The sequence below is a fragment of the Cuculus canorus genome, chromosome 3 (genome assembly GCF_017976375.1).
Source record: "Cuculus canorus isolate bCucCan1 chromosome 3, bCucCan1.pri, whole genome shotgun sequence".
Taxonomy (NCBI): domain Eukaryota; kingdom Metazoa; phylum Chordata; class Aves; order Cuculiformes; family Cuculidae; genus Cuculus; species Cuculus canorus.
The window spans coordinates 54,779,448-54,793,284 of record NC_071403.1 but is presented as its reverse complement, the minus strand read 5'-3'; the positions used below and the strand labels follow the sequence as shown (position 1 = coordinate 54,793,284).

Below are 13,837 nucleotides of genomic sequence, written 5' to 3'. Positions count from 1 at the left end.
AAAGTTAGTCTATAGTGAAGACAGAGAAATAACTGTCAACCATTACAGCAAGTAATGATGATGCAGTTAACATATTATAAAATCTTGTTGTCCATAGTATCTATTTGTTTCACTACGTAACTTTTTGTCATGATATAATTATTATATGTACATTTTTATTCTCTAAAAAGAAATTATGTACATGTGCTTTTGGTTATAGGAAGTGAAAATTTAGACCTTTAGAGATGCTTTGCAAGGAAAGTTTGGTTCATGCTTGCCAAAGTTAAACACTTGCCAACTATGAACCCCTGCTCCTATCCTGCACCTCTTGCATGTCAGCCAGGGAGCACTCCACAGGCATCTGGGAACCTCGACTCTTCATGGAATCCTTCCTAAATCCCCACGGTATGCTGAGTGTACCTAAAGCAACACAGCTGATTCCTGGGCTGGAACTTGTCTAGCCCATTTTCTTCAGTGCAGAGGTCTATTCCCAAGCATGCCAAGCTGCAAGTTATTTAATTTAGATTGTCTTTTTATTTTTTGTATACATGTACATACAAAGGGATGGGTTGCATCCCTGCAGTTCTTATTTTTCTCCCATAGGCTAAAAGGGAGATGAGAGCTATAAAACAGTTAGGTGGCAGGGTGAGTTTTAAGGCTTCTGCACTTGGAGCCTGTTTCTGGGAGAAGCAATGGTCTCAGGGCATTGCCTTGCTGAGCAGGAACAGCTCTGATAAAGCATTCCCCACCCACTGAGCACAAATATCCTTCTGCATATTTTCCATGCCTATTAATCTGGATCATTAAGTCAGCCAAGAAATCCACACAGTACAACCCAACAACAGAAATTCTGTGTTGCAGTTGGGTCTTTGATTTGTAAAGCTCCTCAAATGTGAACTGTTGCAGGCATGGTTAATACCTGGCTTGTAGGCAGACAAATCCACCACTGCTGTCATTGCCAAGTCCACCAGAAATGCCTAGAGGCACCTAAGTGACTGCAGAAGTCCTGTCACATAACCTCTTAAAATCTGTGAATTGTGATCTTTTCCTTCTGTGAGAGTATCAATAGCAATAAAAATTGCCACCTACCACTAACCAGTGACACAGACTAGATGAAGAAAAAAGGCAATTTGGTGACAGAGGCACATTTGAATCCAATAGCACATTCACTGATTTGTTGGTCTGGCGAATCTCTTTGCAGGCAGGAAACCCCGGCTCCTGAGTTTCTGTTGTCATGGTAAACACGTGTCTTTGGCAGCACTAAGATGGTCTTTTGTCTGCTATGCACATCACATCTCTCGCTGAGACTCTGAAATATAACACATGGAAGACAACTAAAGCTGGAAATGTTTGGCCCCTCTTGAAGGTGCCTCTTACTGAAGTGGATGTTGACAGTCCTTTTGGGACCAGCCCATGCAGTTTAGGAGAATACTGTTTTGCCTCCTGAGAAGTTTGTAGTACTTTCCCGTGAGACTCAATGTATTAAGTGGTTTGAGGCATACATGAATTTATAATAACTCTTTATAAACAAGCAGCCAGTCTGGTCGTGTGCACAATCTCAGCAGGTTCCCTGTGGGGTCCTCCCTCACCGAAGCTCCCCCTCTGTTTCTACAATCACATCTATCATCTCTCACTCACAATAGTGCAACACCACAGCCACTCTTCTGGTTTTTTGTTGTCTTCTAGATATCACCAATTAGCCAGCTGTATTATTGAAAGAGCCCTTTAACACTAACTGCCTGAAGTATGCAAACATTAGACCGAGATTACTAGCAAAGGTCTTGTTTTCCTCCAGAAGGGTAGGTGGTATCAGCAGTTGCTGAGAAAAGGCAGGGAGAGTCAGGAACTTGAAATGACAGTATACTCACTTCTCACCATAGGAAACCACCCTGAGCAGGCACCCCTGAGCCTATATGTGGTCTTAATATAGTGAGACTGGAGCAGTAGTCATTCAGCTGCAATGACAGTAATGTTAACACTACTCCTTTGTGGTATGAACTTTCAAAACTCAGTCCTATATATCTGAATGCCAAATATGTTATTTTCTGAGCTTATGAGGCCATTACAACAGCTCTTTTGCTTTTTTTCTTTTTTAATTATTCTGTGCTGGTAATAGGATACCTTTTGAACACCACATGTTCTCAAGTCCTTCACTCTGAGTGTATTGTTTACCTGTCAGTGCTCAGGACCCGACGTTTGATAAAGAAGGCTGAACAGCTGTAAGGGAAGGAAGGCTGTCCCTGCTACCTGCTTGCAGACCCACAGATTCAAGCTATTCTTCTACGTGTCAGCTTGAAACAACCAGTTAACGCTTCCCTCCATAGCCAAAGCTCTTGTCTCATCCCTGCATATATTCCCAAGATAGCTTAACACTCCTGTCAACAACCCAAACAATTTATCCCCAAGAGAGAAAGATGACAAGTAATAATAATGGAGAGAAGCAGAATTTAGGGATCACCTTGACAGCTCTCACAGCAAGGGAACCGAGCCAAGCCTTGGTGCCTGGGAAAATCATGGAACAGATCCTCCTAGAAGCCATGCTAAATCACATGGAAGACAGGGAATTGATTTAAGACAGCCAGCATGGCTTCACCAAAAGCAAGTCCTGCCTGACAAACCCAGTGGCTTTCTATGACGGGGTGACAACATCAGTGGACACAGGAAATGCAGTGGATGTAATCTATTTGGACTTACGTAAAGCCTTTGACATGGTCCCCCACAACATCCTTCTCTCTAAATTGGACTGTTCTGTGAATAAGGAATTGGTTGCATGGCCACATTCAGAGAGTAGTGGTCAACAACTTGATGTCCAAATAGAGATTAGTGTCATCCCTTAGCGGTCCGTACTGAGACCAGTGCTGTTTAATATCTTCATCAATGATATACACAGCGAGATCAAGTGCACTCTCGGCACATTTGCAGGTGACACCAAGTGGAGTGGTGCAGTTGCCTCATTAGAAGTATGGGAAGTCATCCATAGGGACCTGGACAAGTTGGAGAAGTGGTCCTTTGTGAATCTCATGAGGTTCAACAAGGCTAAGTGCAAGGTCCTACACCTGGGTTGGGGCAATCTGTCGTTCCAGTACAGGATGGGAGATGACATGGTTGAGAGCAGCCCTGCAGAGAAGGACTTGGGGGTGGTGGTTGACAAGAAGCTCAACATGAGCTGGCAATGTGTGCTCGCACCTTTGCTACGAGGACAGGCTGAGGGAGTTGGGGTTGTTCAGCTTGAAGAAGAGAAGGGTTCAGGGAGACCATATAGCGGCCTTCCAATACCTGGAGGAAGCGTACAGGAAAGTTGAGGAGGAACTGTTTACAAGGGCATGGAGTGACAGCATCAGGAAAAATGGCTTTAAATTGTTTGAGGGGGGGATATTTAGATTAGGCATTATGAAGAAATTCTTCACATGGGAGTGATAAGGCACTGGAACAAGTTGCCCAGGGAAGTTGTGGGTGCCCCATCCCCATAAGTGTTCAAGGCCAGGCTGTATGTGGTCTTGCACAGCCCCATCTAGTGGGAGGTGTCCCTGCCTATGGCAGGGACTTTGAAACTAGATGATCTTTAAGGTCACTTCCAACGTAAAGCGTTCTACGATTCTAATTTTGTTCATAGGAATGGCAGAAAGTATGTATTAGAAGATAAAAGATCAGATCTTCAAAGGGAGGGCTGGAAAAGCACCCATCAGGGAAGAGCAGACAGAAGTCCTTCCCTCAGGAAATGTGGGGATCCTTGGCCAGGGGACAGGACAATGGGTTGGCACATGAATCCCAGCTGTGACTGGAGGAGGCACAACTGGAGGAGGCAGGAGGACAAACTGACCTGCAGAGCTAATGCCTTGTGTAGGATGTGCCACCTATATGAAGCCCTGGGAAGGAGAGAAGAAGGACTGCTGACGTGTTTCAGAAAGCCTTTGAACAGGGAGGGAGAAGAACTTTTGTGGCAATGGCTCTCTGGGGGAGAGGAGCAGACGAGCGTCCTGATATATGCCTGTGATTCCCATCTCTCCTGACCAAAGAGAGGACTGCCCTGACCAGCATCCTCATTACCAAGACATCAGATCTTCTGTTTTCCACATTCTCAGGGGGAAAAGAAGAATGGTTGAAATATTCATCCTGTCTTCCCCAAAGTCATTCAAATGTTAAACAAGCAGTACGATTTCCAACCCTCCACACCCAAAGATACATGCTAACAATAGAAATAAACAAATGGCTCAAATATATAAAGAAATAAATAAAAGCTCACTGAGCTGGATACTGCATCTTTCTTACGCTGCTCTGTTCTCTTCCAAGAACCACAGAGTGCAAACGGCACATCCTTTCTTGCAAACAGCATACTCAGAAAAAATTAATTTATTCCACATTATAGAAAAATACACTGCTTGTTTTAAATGTCCTTATGCCCAGAAGAAGAACATGGAATTTAAAACATTCTCTGCAGTAAATTTTGACGTAGTGTAGGTGGAGAACAAATTACCAGCATGGGAACACTGTCCTTTCCTTGCCGCTGTCCTTCAAGGGTCAAATATAAGAGTTGGTGTCCCGGTGTTTCCGTTTCTTGCCACATTTACCAAAATGACTGAAGGAACAGAAGAGGAGAGGAGCATAAGGGTGATATAAACAGGAAAAAATGTAGTCCAAGTTGTAATACTGAAACATTTACATTCTGTATGGAAAATTTCCTCTTTCTTTAGTTTGTACATTGAAGCAGTCAAGAGTTGTTGATGCAATATTCAAACCCAGTGTCTGAAATGTTCATGTATAGCACTAGCTATACATAGAAGAAATTTCTAAAGCTAAGAAATTTACTGCCAAGCAAGCCAGGTTGCAAATGTTCCCTGTATGTCTGCAGTACAGTGAAGAGTCTGGCTTGCCGTGTGCCAGGAGTGGAAAAGATGAACCCGTAACTCTTCAGATATAAATTCATCTTGTATGTGACTTTTCAATGACTTCACAAGTAGTGCATGGAAATGCTCCCATGATCAAGGGCCTTTCCTCACAAAATGCTTTGATTGAAGTAACGGCTAGTTTTCTTGAGGAGAGAGTTGCAAGCTATCCTTTGACGCATCTCTCCTGCACACCATTACTTTCTGCTTCTAGAGATGTACAAGACAACTTTGTACCTCTATGAGAAAAATACAGATTTTATCTCTGCACTTTGTTTAACAACCTGTCTTGAAAAGTTCACATGCACATAACATCAACCTTACCAGAGAATTTACTTTGACACTTGGAAAATATCAGTAATTTATGACAGATGACAAGGTTGGAGAAGAACACCCTCAGGAAACCTCATCCAAGTAAATGTAAGAAAATATATATCATACTTTGGAAGCTGCTCCACATCTTCGACTGTCTCTGGTAAGGACATTCCCTTTGTCTCTGGTAAAAGCAATACTAGGAGCCCGCAGACAACTGCGAGAATACCTACAATGGACATTGAAGAAATACAAACAATAAGAAAACTGTTACTTTCCTTATTTTCAGTCTTTATCCACTGAGGAAATTTTACTTAGATTGAGGTTAAAGTGAGATTTTCACAGTGCAATAGCTGTTTCTGATTATCCTACTTTTATCAAACACCTTTATCAAATAACCTTAGAACTTAAAGAGGGCCTGTGAGAAGTATAGGGACAAAATTTTAGCAGGGCCTGTTGTGGTAGGACAAAGGGTAATGGTTTTAAACTAATAGAGGTTAGATTCAGGGTAGATAGAAGGCAGAAATCTTTTGCAAGGAGGGTGGTGAAACACTGGAACAGGTTGCCCAGAGTAGTGGTAGAAGCCCCATCCCTGGAAACATTCAAGGTCATATCGGACAGGGCTCTGAGCAGCCTGTTCTAGTGGGTGATGTCCCTGATAATAGCAGAAGGGGTGGACCAGATGACCTGTAAGAGTTCCTTCCAATGCAAACTATTCTATGATTCTGTAATCCTATGCTACAGTAATTTAGCTCATTGCAAAAAACTTGAGGGCTAGTGGTTCATTGGCAGCTTTAATTGCTCCCAAGGGAAATCTTAGAAGTTAAAAACTTGAGATAAGTGCACATGGGGAAGTGCATACAAACTAGAGTGGACCCAAGATAGTATTTCATATATATTTGATACATATGCCTTTGTTCAAGGGGCTCTATCATGTAGATGAACCTGTGTTCCTTGAGACCATTGAGATTTTCCTGAAATACTCCCTCTGTGTATGCGTGAACAAAATAAATCATGTGATTCAGAATAAAATTTCATCCTTGGGAAAGAGCATTCAGATAGACAGCAGATCTGAAATTGTTCATCAAGAATGAAAAGTTCTGTTAGGACAAGGATATTTAAATCAAAAGTACTTTTTAAATCAAATCTTACTGAAAATAATTAGAGGTAGCTCCAACCAAACGGCTGCTAATCGGAAAAGCAGGAATGGGGCAATGATCCCACCTAGGTCACACAAACTGGAGCAGAGGGAAACACCAAAGTTTCTGCAAAAGAAAAATAGTGCCAAATATATGAGAGGTGCTACCAAATACCTGAACCAGCAGTTTAAGGAACAGAACACAGACTTAGCTCCAAAATTATCTAGTCATAATATGCAATAACATAGAGTAGTGGACGTTTAGTCAGAAAACTCTGGCAAAAACAGAGTTTTACTAAAAAGTGGTGAAATGAAGAATAGGAAAAAGCAGAAGGAAAAGCTGAAAGATTCCTGGGGGGTTTCAACATACCTCAGCGTTGTAGGGTACAGTTCAGTGTTCACCAGATAAACAATTTCAAAAGTCATTGTGATGCCCAGTCTTCCTAGTGTGGCAACTGTTGTTTTGAGCCATGGGATATCTGTTCATTCAAAAAGAAACCCAGGTGAAGCATGCTCTACTGCTCCAGCAGAGCATTTCTGAATGTCCCAGGATCTGTCAGCAGAAGCTATGTCACATGAAAGATAGATTAGTGGCAAATCAGACTGAAGGGCCACAGCTGTAGATATCAACCTATACTGACATTGATTGCTTTCCAGCATCATGCAAGACTGCTTTGAAGAACCAGAAATCACTTCCAGTCATTTGATTCAAGATTGTGGTGGGGCATAATGCTATTGGTGGGGGAATGAATGTAAAATCTTCCACGATCATGCCCAAATTGTGCTCTGGAAATGAACATTTCTCTACATAGGGATGTTATGCTGTAAGAAACACCATTGAGTCACTGTCCAAAGTCTTCTGACCACAAAGAAGCAACCTCCAGAAGTGCATCTGCAGCAACAGAAAAGTAACTCTCCTTAGAGTAGGCCAATTACGCTTCATTACTTGCCTAGCCATTGCACCTTAGAAATGCTCCTGGCCATCCTTCCCCTTCCCTTCCCTGGTCCTTGCCTTTGTACATGGCATAACTGGCTCAGGGGCCTTATGCTGCATATGGCTCTGCCCAGCTATTCTGGCTCCACTCGAGCTCTGGCTCCCAGCCACTACCCTGTATATGTCATCAGAGAGCCCATATATATCAGCAGAAGGTGCAATGGTCACATTCCCGTTACCAGGCAGAGCCATCCCGTCTTACTATGTACAACCTTTGAGCACTTTGATTGCCTTCGCTGGAGAGCCAGTGGCCTCTGGAGGAGTATCACAAGGAATGCAGTAAGCACTTTTGCAATGATCTTAGGAGAGGGCAGTTGCCTGTATGGTCTAACCACAGCCGGATAGATGGGGAGGCAAGTGAAACAACAGGCCTGAATCTGGCATAAAAGAGACCTCTGCCACTGAAGAGGGCTCTGGCAACGATTGTGTTTTCTCAAAACTTCAATAGGAAGAATAAGAAAACATTTCAGCTTACTCTGAAGCAAAAAATGAGATGCTTGGTGTTATTTCCCTTCCAAAACAACCAAACAAACCCCCATCAAATTTCATCTGATGTTGTGAGACTCTGCCTTTGCCCTGAAAAGTTCTGTTTTCAAACACTTGTAAGAAAAGCAAAGGGTAGAAAGAACAAACCAAATCTATGTTGTCTCTTTGGCATCTCTTCAGTCCATCAGACACACAAGGTAAGGGTGACGTCTGTGTGCCTCCTCTCTCTGCCAGAGAACTCAAACTGTGTGAGAACCCCAGCATGAATGAACACTCACAAGCTGTGCTGCAGGTTTGCTCATCTGTATAAACAGACCTTCCTTGAAAGCAGGACTTGGACCCTTGGACCTCAGGTGTCCTATCAGTGAGTATCTAATCTCCAGGCTTTTCTCACCTGGGCAAGGTCCCCTCAGCACTTTACCACTCCTGAGAGCAGGCTGATGGCAGCATCCTGCTGGCCCCAGGCTGATGCTTTCTCCCCTCACTCAAGCCAAACCAGCCCCACACAATGCTCGTGCTCTTACCCAGGACCATGCTTAGCATGTGGTGGGAACGAAAATACATGAAGGTGCCAGAAGCAGAAGTCCTGCAGGAGTAATTCCAGTGTCACTCTTTGTTTCCTCATCCTGAAACAGCCTTAGCTCCATATGATTAAAAGTCCCCAGTACCTGCTATGCTAGCAGATCCTTTGTACTTTTTTAACAGGTAGAGTATGACGCTGGAAAAATCAGCAGATGGGATGGTGACTAAGCTCTCTGTGCCTGAATTGCCATGCCTTGTGTCAGGGTGGCTGCCACAGGAGCATGGGGCAGCTGGTATCTGCTTGATATGTCTTGGCTCTTCTGAGAGGCACGCAGCAGTGTGGAGCTGGGGAAAATCTGCCGGGGAAAATCTGCCAGGACAGCAGAGTTAGTCCTCACAGGCTTCAGTGGTCAAGCTGATAAATGCAAACAAATTACAACACAGACTTCCCAGGGCACTTTCACAGAGCCTCCACTGCAGCACCAGAACAGACTGTTGATCTTCCCTCTCCATTTCCCTCTCCTGTTGCTTCTACTTCTATTAAGGCAGAGAAGATCCTTAAGCATATGGCACTAATTTTAAGTTCTTTTGGAGGAATCCCTTTAAACAGAACTTAACTGAGATGGAGGTGAACCAACGTACCTCTTTGAAGAATTTAATTTTGCTCTCACCACAAACCTGCCTGGTTTTATGAGCACATCATACTCTTGAAGTGGATTCTCATGGCTCTTCTCTGGGAAAACAATGGCCCCACAACGTAACTTCAAGAGGGGCCTCACCGTAACCTCTGAGGCTGGCCAGGACTGTCCCTTACTTTGACAGGAATATTTCCTGAGGAAGAGTGAGCTTCTTTAATGCCCTTTCAATGCTAGTCTCCATCTGTGCTAAGGCAAAGCACGCTGACATGATAACATAAGCTTCCAAGCACCTCCAAACACTTTCCCAGGATAAAGAAAAATACAAAGGAGGGAAAACGATTTAAATAAAAGATAGGAAGCCTGTGTGCAATATCAGACCTTTTAGTTGCCCTTGAAACCAGATAAGAATGACTTCATCGAAAGCTGTACCTTTCCTCTAGACCCTTAACATCGTCCAAATCCCTGGGAGCGTGAGGACAGGACTACAATCTCCACATTTTGTGCCACAACCCCTACATTGTGTTGTGGTTTGCACAATTTTATTTGCAAATGATAAGACCACCAAGCTGCCTCAGCTAAATCAATGATTTCTTACATCATTGAGTGTCTCTCAAATCAGGGAACATATTGTCTCTCTTTCCTTGCATTTGCCTTCAAAACCACTACATAGCCTTTATATACAGTTTTTCTAAACCTACACCCAGCTGTTGCTCACCACCCATCAAAGATACAACCACTACATATTCCAGAGCAATCTATTAGCAAGTAAATTTCTTCCATGACTGCAATGCTGCTCACATCATCAGACACTTTTTACTTTTATGTACGGTATTGTGGAGCTGTCGTTTAAGGAGCATTAGAGAGAAGTAAGTAACCTAAAGAGCCTGACTTTGGGAAAAGAATTACCTTCTGGCAAGAAGGCAGTAATGAAACATGCAATTCCCGCCACAATGCTGCTTATTCCAAAGGGAAGGCGCCGGCCAATGCGATCAATTGTCACTAAAATTAGGAGAGCGGCAGGCAGCTCCACAGCTCCTGATATGAAGAAGTCTAGGTAGAGGTTTCCTCCAACAATTCCTAGACGCATGACAAGCCCTTGGTAGATCAGAGCACTTGTGAACCTAAACAGCAAAGGGAAAAAAAGAGTTGAGAAGCAAACAAATGACTACAAGCAGCAGGAAAGACCATAAAAATGACAAGAGATTTTTTCTTCAAGACCCCCACACACTGGTAGCAAGCTGAACTGACATGGGTACTCACCAGGCATACATCAGGATGAGTGTGTATCTCCTCATCTGGGGAGTTCTCACCAGGTTGAGAAAGGAGAGGTTGCTGACCTCCTCATTTTTAATAGTGATCTGAGGAGAAAAGCAAGCGGTAGAGTCAGCTGTTGGGGGTCTGGCAGGCACTGAGGCCAAGTTTCTACGTAAACATGGTGCTTAGCAATATTCCAGTCCAGGGAGCGAATGTGCTGACAAGTCAGCTTTCTGCTTTTAGCACTCCAGAGCAGTGCACCAATAAGGGAAACAGCTTATAACTGGAGATGGCTGCTGGCTTTCCTTAATGATGAGAGTGCAAAAATCAGGAAAAAAAATCTCCCGTCTTCACTTGAGAGTGGAAAAATTATTTATTCATTGTACACTGAGAGAGGTTGACCTGGAATTTCTTGGAAGACAGTAAACAGTCACTGGGAGCAGATTTGCCTTCTGCCAGAGGTGACAGAGAGAATGAGACCACGCCAGGAAGAGCAAAGCAACAGGCTATGGGAAACAGTCAAAGAGAGGATGAGTGGCAAACAATGGGCTTGGGAACTGTCTGGTGGCACAGCTGGATAGCAGGAAGAAAAAAGGATTGAAAGAGCAAATCTGTGAAGGCACCTGGGTGCTACAAAACATTCAACTGGTGAAATTCAGAGGGCCTTAAAATACATAAGCACTGTAGTGAACATGGCTTTTACCCAAGAAAAAAAAATCCCGCAAAGTATGAATTAATGGTGCTCATACTATCTACAAAGTATTGTAAATCTGTTCACAGCTTCCTCTAATAAAATCATAACAAGGCACTCAATGATATCACTAATTAGAACATTTAACAATAACAGAAAAGGGCAGGATTTCACTCAGCCTGTGTTTACACATTGGACTTCATTGCCATAAAATATAGTGGTGCCAGAATATTCTCAGGACCAAAAAGAGATTAGGCATATTTATGGAGGCTGTTTTTAACTGTGGGCAGAAGTTTTTCCTGTGATGTCCAAGCCTGGTGGCAGCCCTTTTCTTTGTATGTTCAAGTGAGGAAGACAAAGAAGAGATGGCAAAGATGGTTTTAGGTAGGGGATAAACACGAGACTGCCCAATAACTGGCAGCCATGGCTGGGATTACCATCAGCTCTGAAAACAGATGAGGGAAACATGGGTTCAACCTACTACACCGTTTTGAAAAGGATTTCAGGCAGCCTGGCTGCTTTAACTCCCAGTTATTGCCCCTCTCCTGAGCTGAGGCCTAAGAGCAAAGAGAAGAGTAAACCCTCTCTACAACCACAGCACCCAGTGCTGTTGTGGATGCAGGAACCCAAGGAAATGTTTCCATCTCGTGTAGAGACATGTGTGAAAGGATGGAGAAGCACACGAGGACATGCAGATCCATGATGAGAACATTCTAAAGCTAAAGGCATTGCCCTAGGATCTCATCAAGTCATCCAGGGCTGAGCACAGTTTTCACCCTCTGGGTTTTTTTCACATCATAGGGCAGCACAGGTATTTTTCCATGGCATTTGGCTGGATGTATTTACACATGACTTTTTCATAACTGAATAACACAAGCCTTTGTAAGCGGATGGAGAATCCCCACATTTGTTTGAACTTCCTTCTTGCTTTCCTTCTATAACCAGGGCCAGAAGATTTCATCAAAGCACTGTCACATCTGCTGCATGCCAGAACCCTTTATGGGGCAGACAGACATTGTTGGGTCTCTGCACTGCTCTTGTACTCTCTCATACTATGGTTATAAAGCTGCCATGTCTGTGTTTATAAGAGTAGGCTGCCAACCATCAGTTGTGACTTGGTGTAAATATGGTTTTAGTTTTGCAAAGGACTAAAGCTAAATTCAGCAGGGCTGCTACGGTATATTTTTACATCTTAATAAAGTCGTAATAACCCCAACCATAACTAAGCAATTTTTTAATGGATGAAAGAAAAAAATCACAGTGGAAAATCAAATTTATCAAGTGAAAAAAGGGTCTCTTTTTGTTCTTTGAAAGCAAGGATATCTTTGCTATTCACATGAGTGCAGTCAGGAATTCAATGAGCCCTTGTTTCCAAAGATCCAATATCTGAAAATCCTGGAGGAAGTTCTACAATAGTATATTTATGTCCCTTCAAATTACATATCATTTTTTCTACAATAATTTTTAAAGATTTCTCATAACATAGACATATATTTCTGCACACACTTAATTCTGCCCAGGACAGTACATCCATGCATGTCTATAATACATACGTATGTAAGTTAATCTATACTAGAAATATGTGTGTCTACATATGCCTGTATAGTAGAAATAAATATAAAGAGAGAGGGGGTTTGGTCCACAGTTGTGTCAAGAAGAAACTCTTACCGAGCTGATTGCAGTTCGTTTTGCTTTTTGACAGAGACAACGAATGAAAAAATAGCTTGAGAAAAAAATCATGCTCGGATAATTACAAGCAACTGGAAAAAAAGAGTTTATAATCTACAATTAATTTGATGAGTTCTGGACAGAGCTGTACTGTACCAGTGTCATAACTTACAGAGCAAATGAAGCAAATGTTTATCTGTTTTCATACAAAGGTCATTGGTGGTTTCTGCATGCCATTAAAAATGCAACCCTGATAGATCCAGGGCCACGGAAGAGACAAGGCCAATGAAATTTTTACAGACATATTGGAAAATCTTATCCAAAATGCGTTGGTGGATAATGCCTCACTCTTGTTCCTGTCCCTTCACACCTGCAGGACTTTGCCTAAAATTCCGAAGTTGCTTTGTGAAAACGAATCCTGATGTGAGTTAATGTGAGAAATACACTTGATCCATGACTAATGCGCTTCCTGGAGATGCTCTCTCCTCTGGGCACAGCACCAAGAATGGCATACATTGTCTATTAAAAAGGTTCCAGGAACAGATCCAGCAAGAATCTGGGTGTGTGGAGGTTAATCTGCTGCAGCTGTGAGAGGCTTAAGGTCATAAGCAGGGACAGTTCTGAAAAAAAAATATGTATCACTTAAAACAAAAAGCAAGCAAAACCACATATATCCATTCTGATGTGGTGCTTTGAAAATATTGATGTTTAGAAGGGAAAGTGGGTGTAGGAATGCAGGGCTGAATGTGGAGTTCACAACCTTTCCACTACACGTCTCAAGTCACACTCACCCCTGGGTAATGCTGCCCAGGATGAAGGAAACTCACTGGTATGTATGCTGCAACCAAGGACAATAAATGGAGTTACACTTTTCTCTCTCTTTAGTATTTGCAGTTTGTTTCTCTCCCACCAGTTTCAGTCCACAGTTCTCTAGTTGCATAAGATGCTATTCCAACGTGACTAGCAAAGCTCATTCTGCATCGTGTGGGACATCTCAGGGTGATAACCTTGGCTGGTATCACAGACATATCTTGACTTCTGTCAGAAAAATCATTCTCTAATTGCTCGCCCAGCTTGTTATAGCTCATCAAAACTCCTTCTGTCACGCTGTGTTACTAACGTACAACAGTCTCATCTGGTATATCCTGTTTCTTGGCCAAGGAAGTTATACAGAACTTTTTTGCTTCACAAAGCACCCTCACCATAATTAAACTTTATCGGTCTCCCTGAGCTCTCTAATGTTCATAGAAATATGCACTTGAACAAATTGTT

At 42.8% G+C, this 13,837-nt stretch overlaps 1 protein-coding gene across 2 annotated transcripts in view; it reads right to left on the bottom strand.

Annotated features, from left to right (window-relative positions):
- Positions 1-52: 52 nt before the first annotated feature.
- Positions 53-13,837, bottom strand: part of SLC22A3 (solute carrier family 22 member 3) — a 35,970-nt gene continuing 22,185 nt past the window's right edge. The window contains exons 6-12 of one of the 2 annotated variants that reach the window (XM_054064027.1): positions 10,213-10,310; positions 9,859-10,073; positions 6,683-6,791; positions 6,327-6,439; positions 5,304-5,403; positions 4,454-4,555; positions 53-1,288 (exon numbers count right to left, since the gene is read on the bottom strand). In XM_054064027.1, the coding sequence (XP_053920002.1) occupies positions 4,498-4,555; positions 5,304-5,403; positions 6,327-6,439; positions 6,683-6,791; positions 9,859-10,073; positions 10,213-10,310 (693 nt within the window). In that variant the 3' untranslated portion in view covers positions 53-1,288; positions 4,454-4,497. Of the gene's footprint in view, positions 4,556-5,303; positions 5,404-6,326; positions 6,440-6,682; positions 6,792-9,858; positions 10,074-10,212; positions 10,311-13,837 lie in introns of both variants that reach the window. The other variant, XM_009557718.2, reaches the window with a different exon arrangement.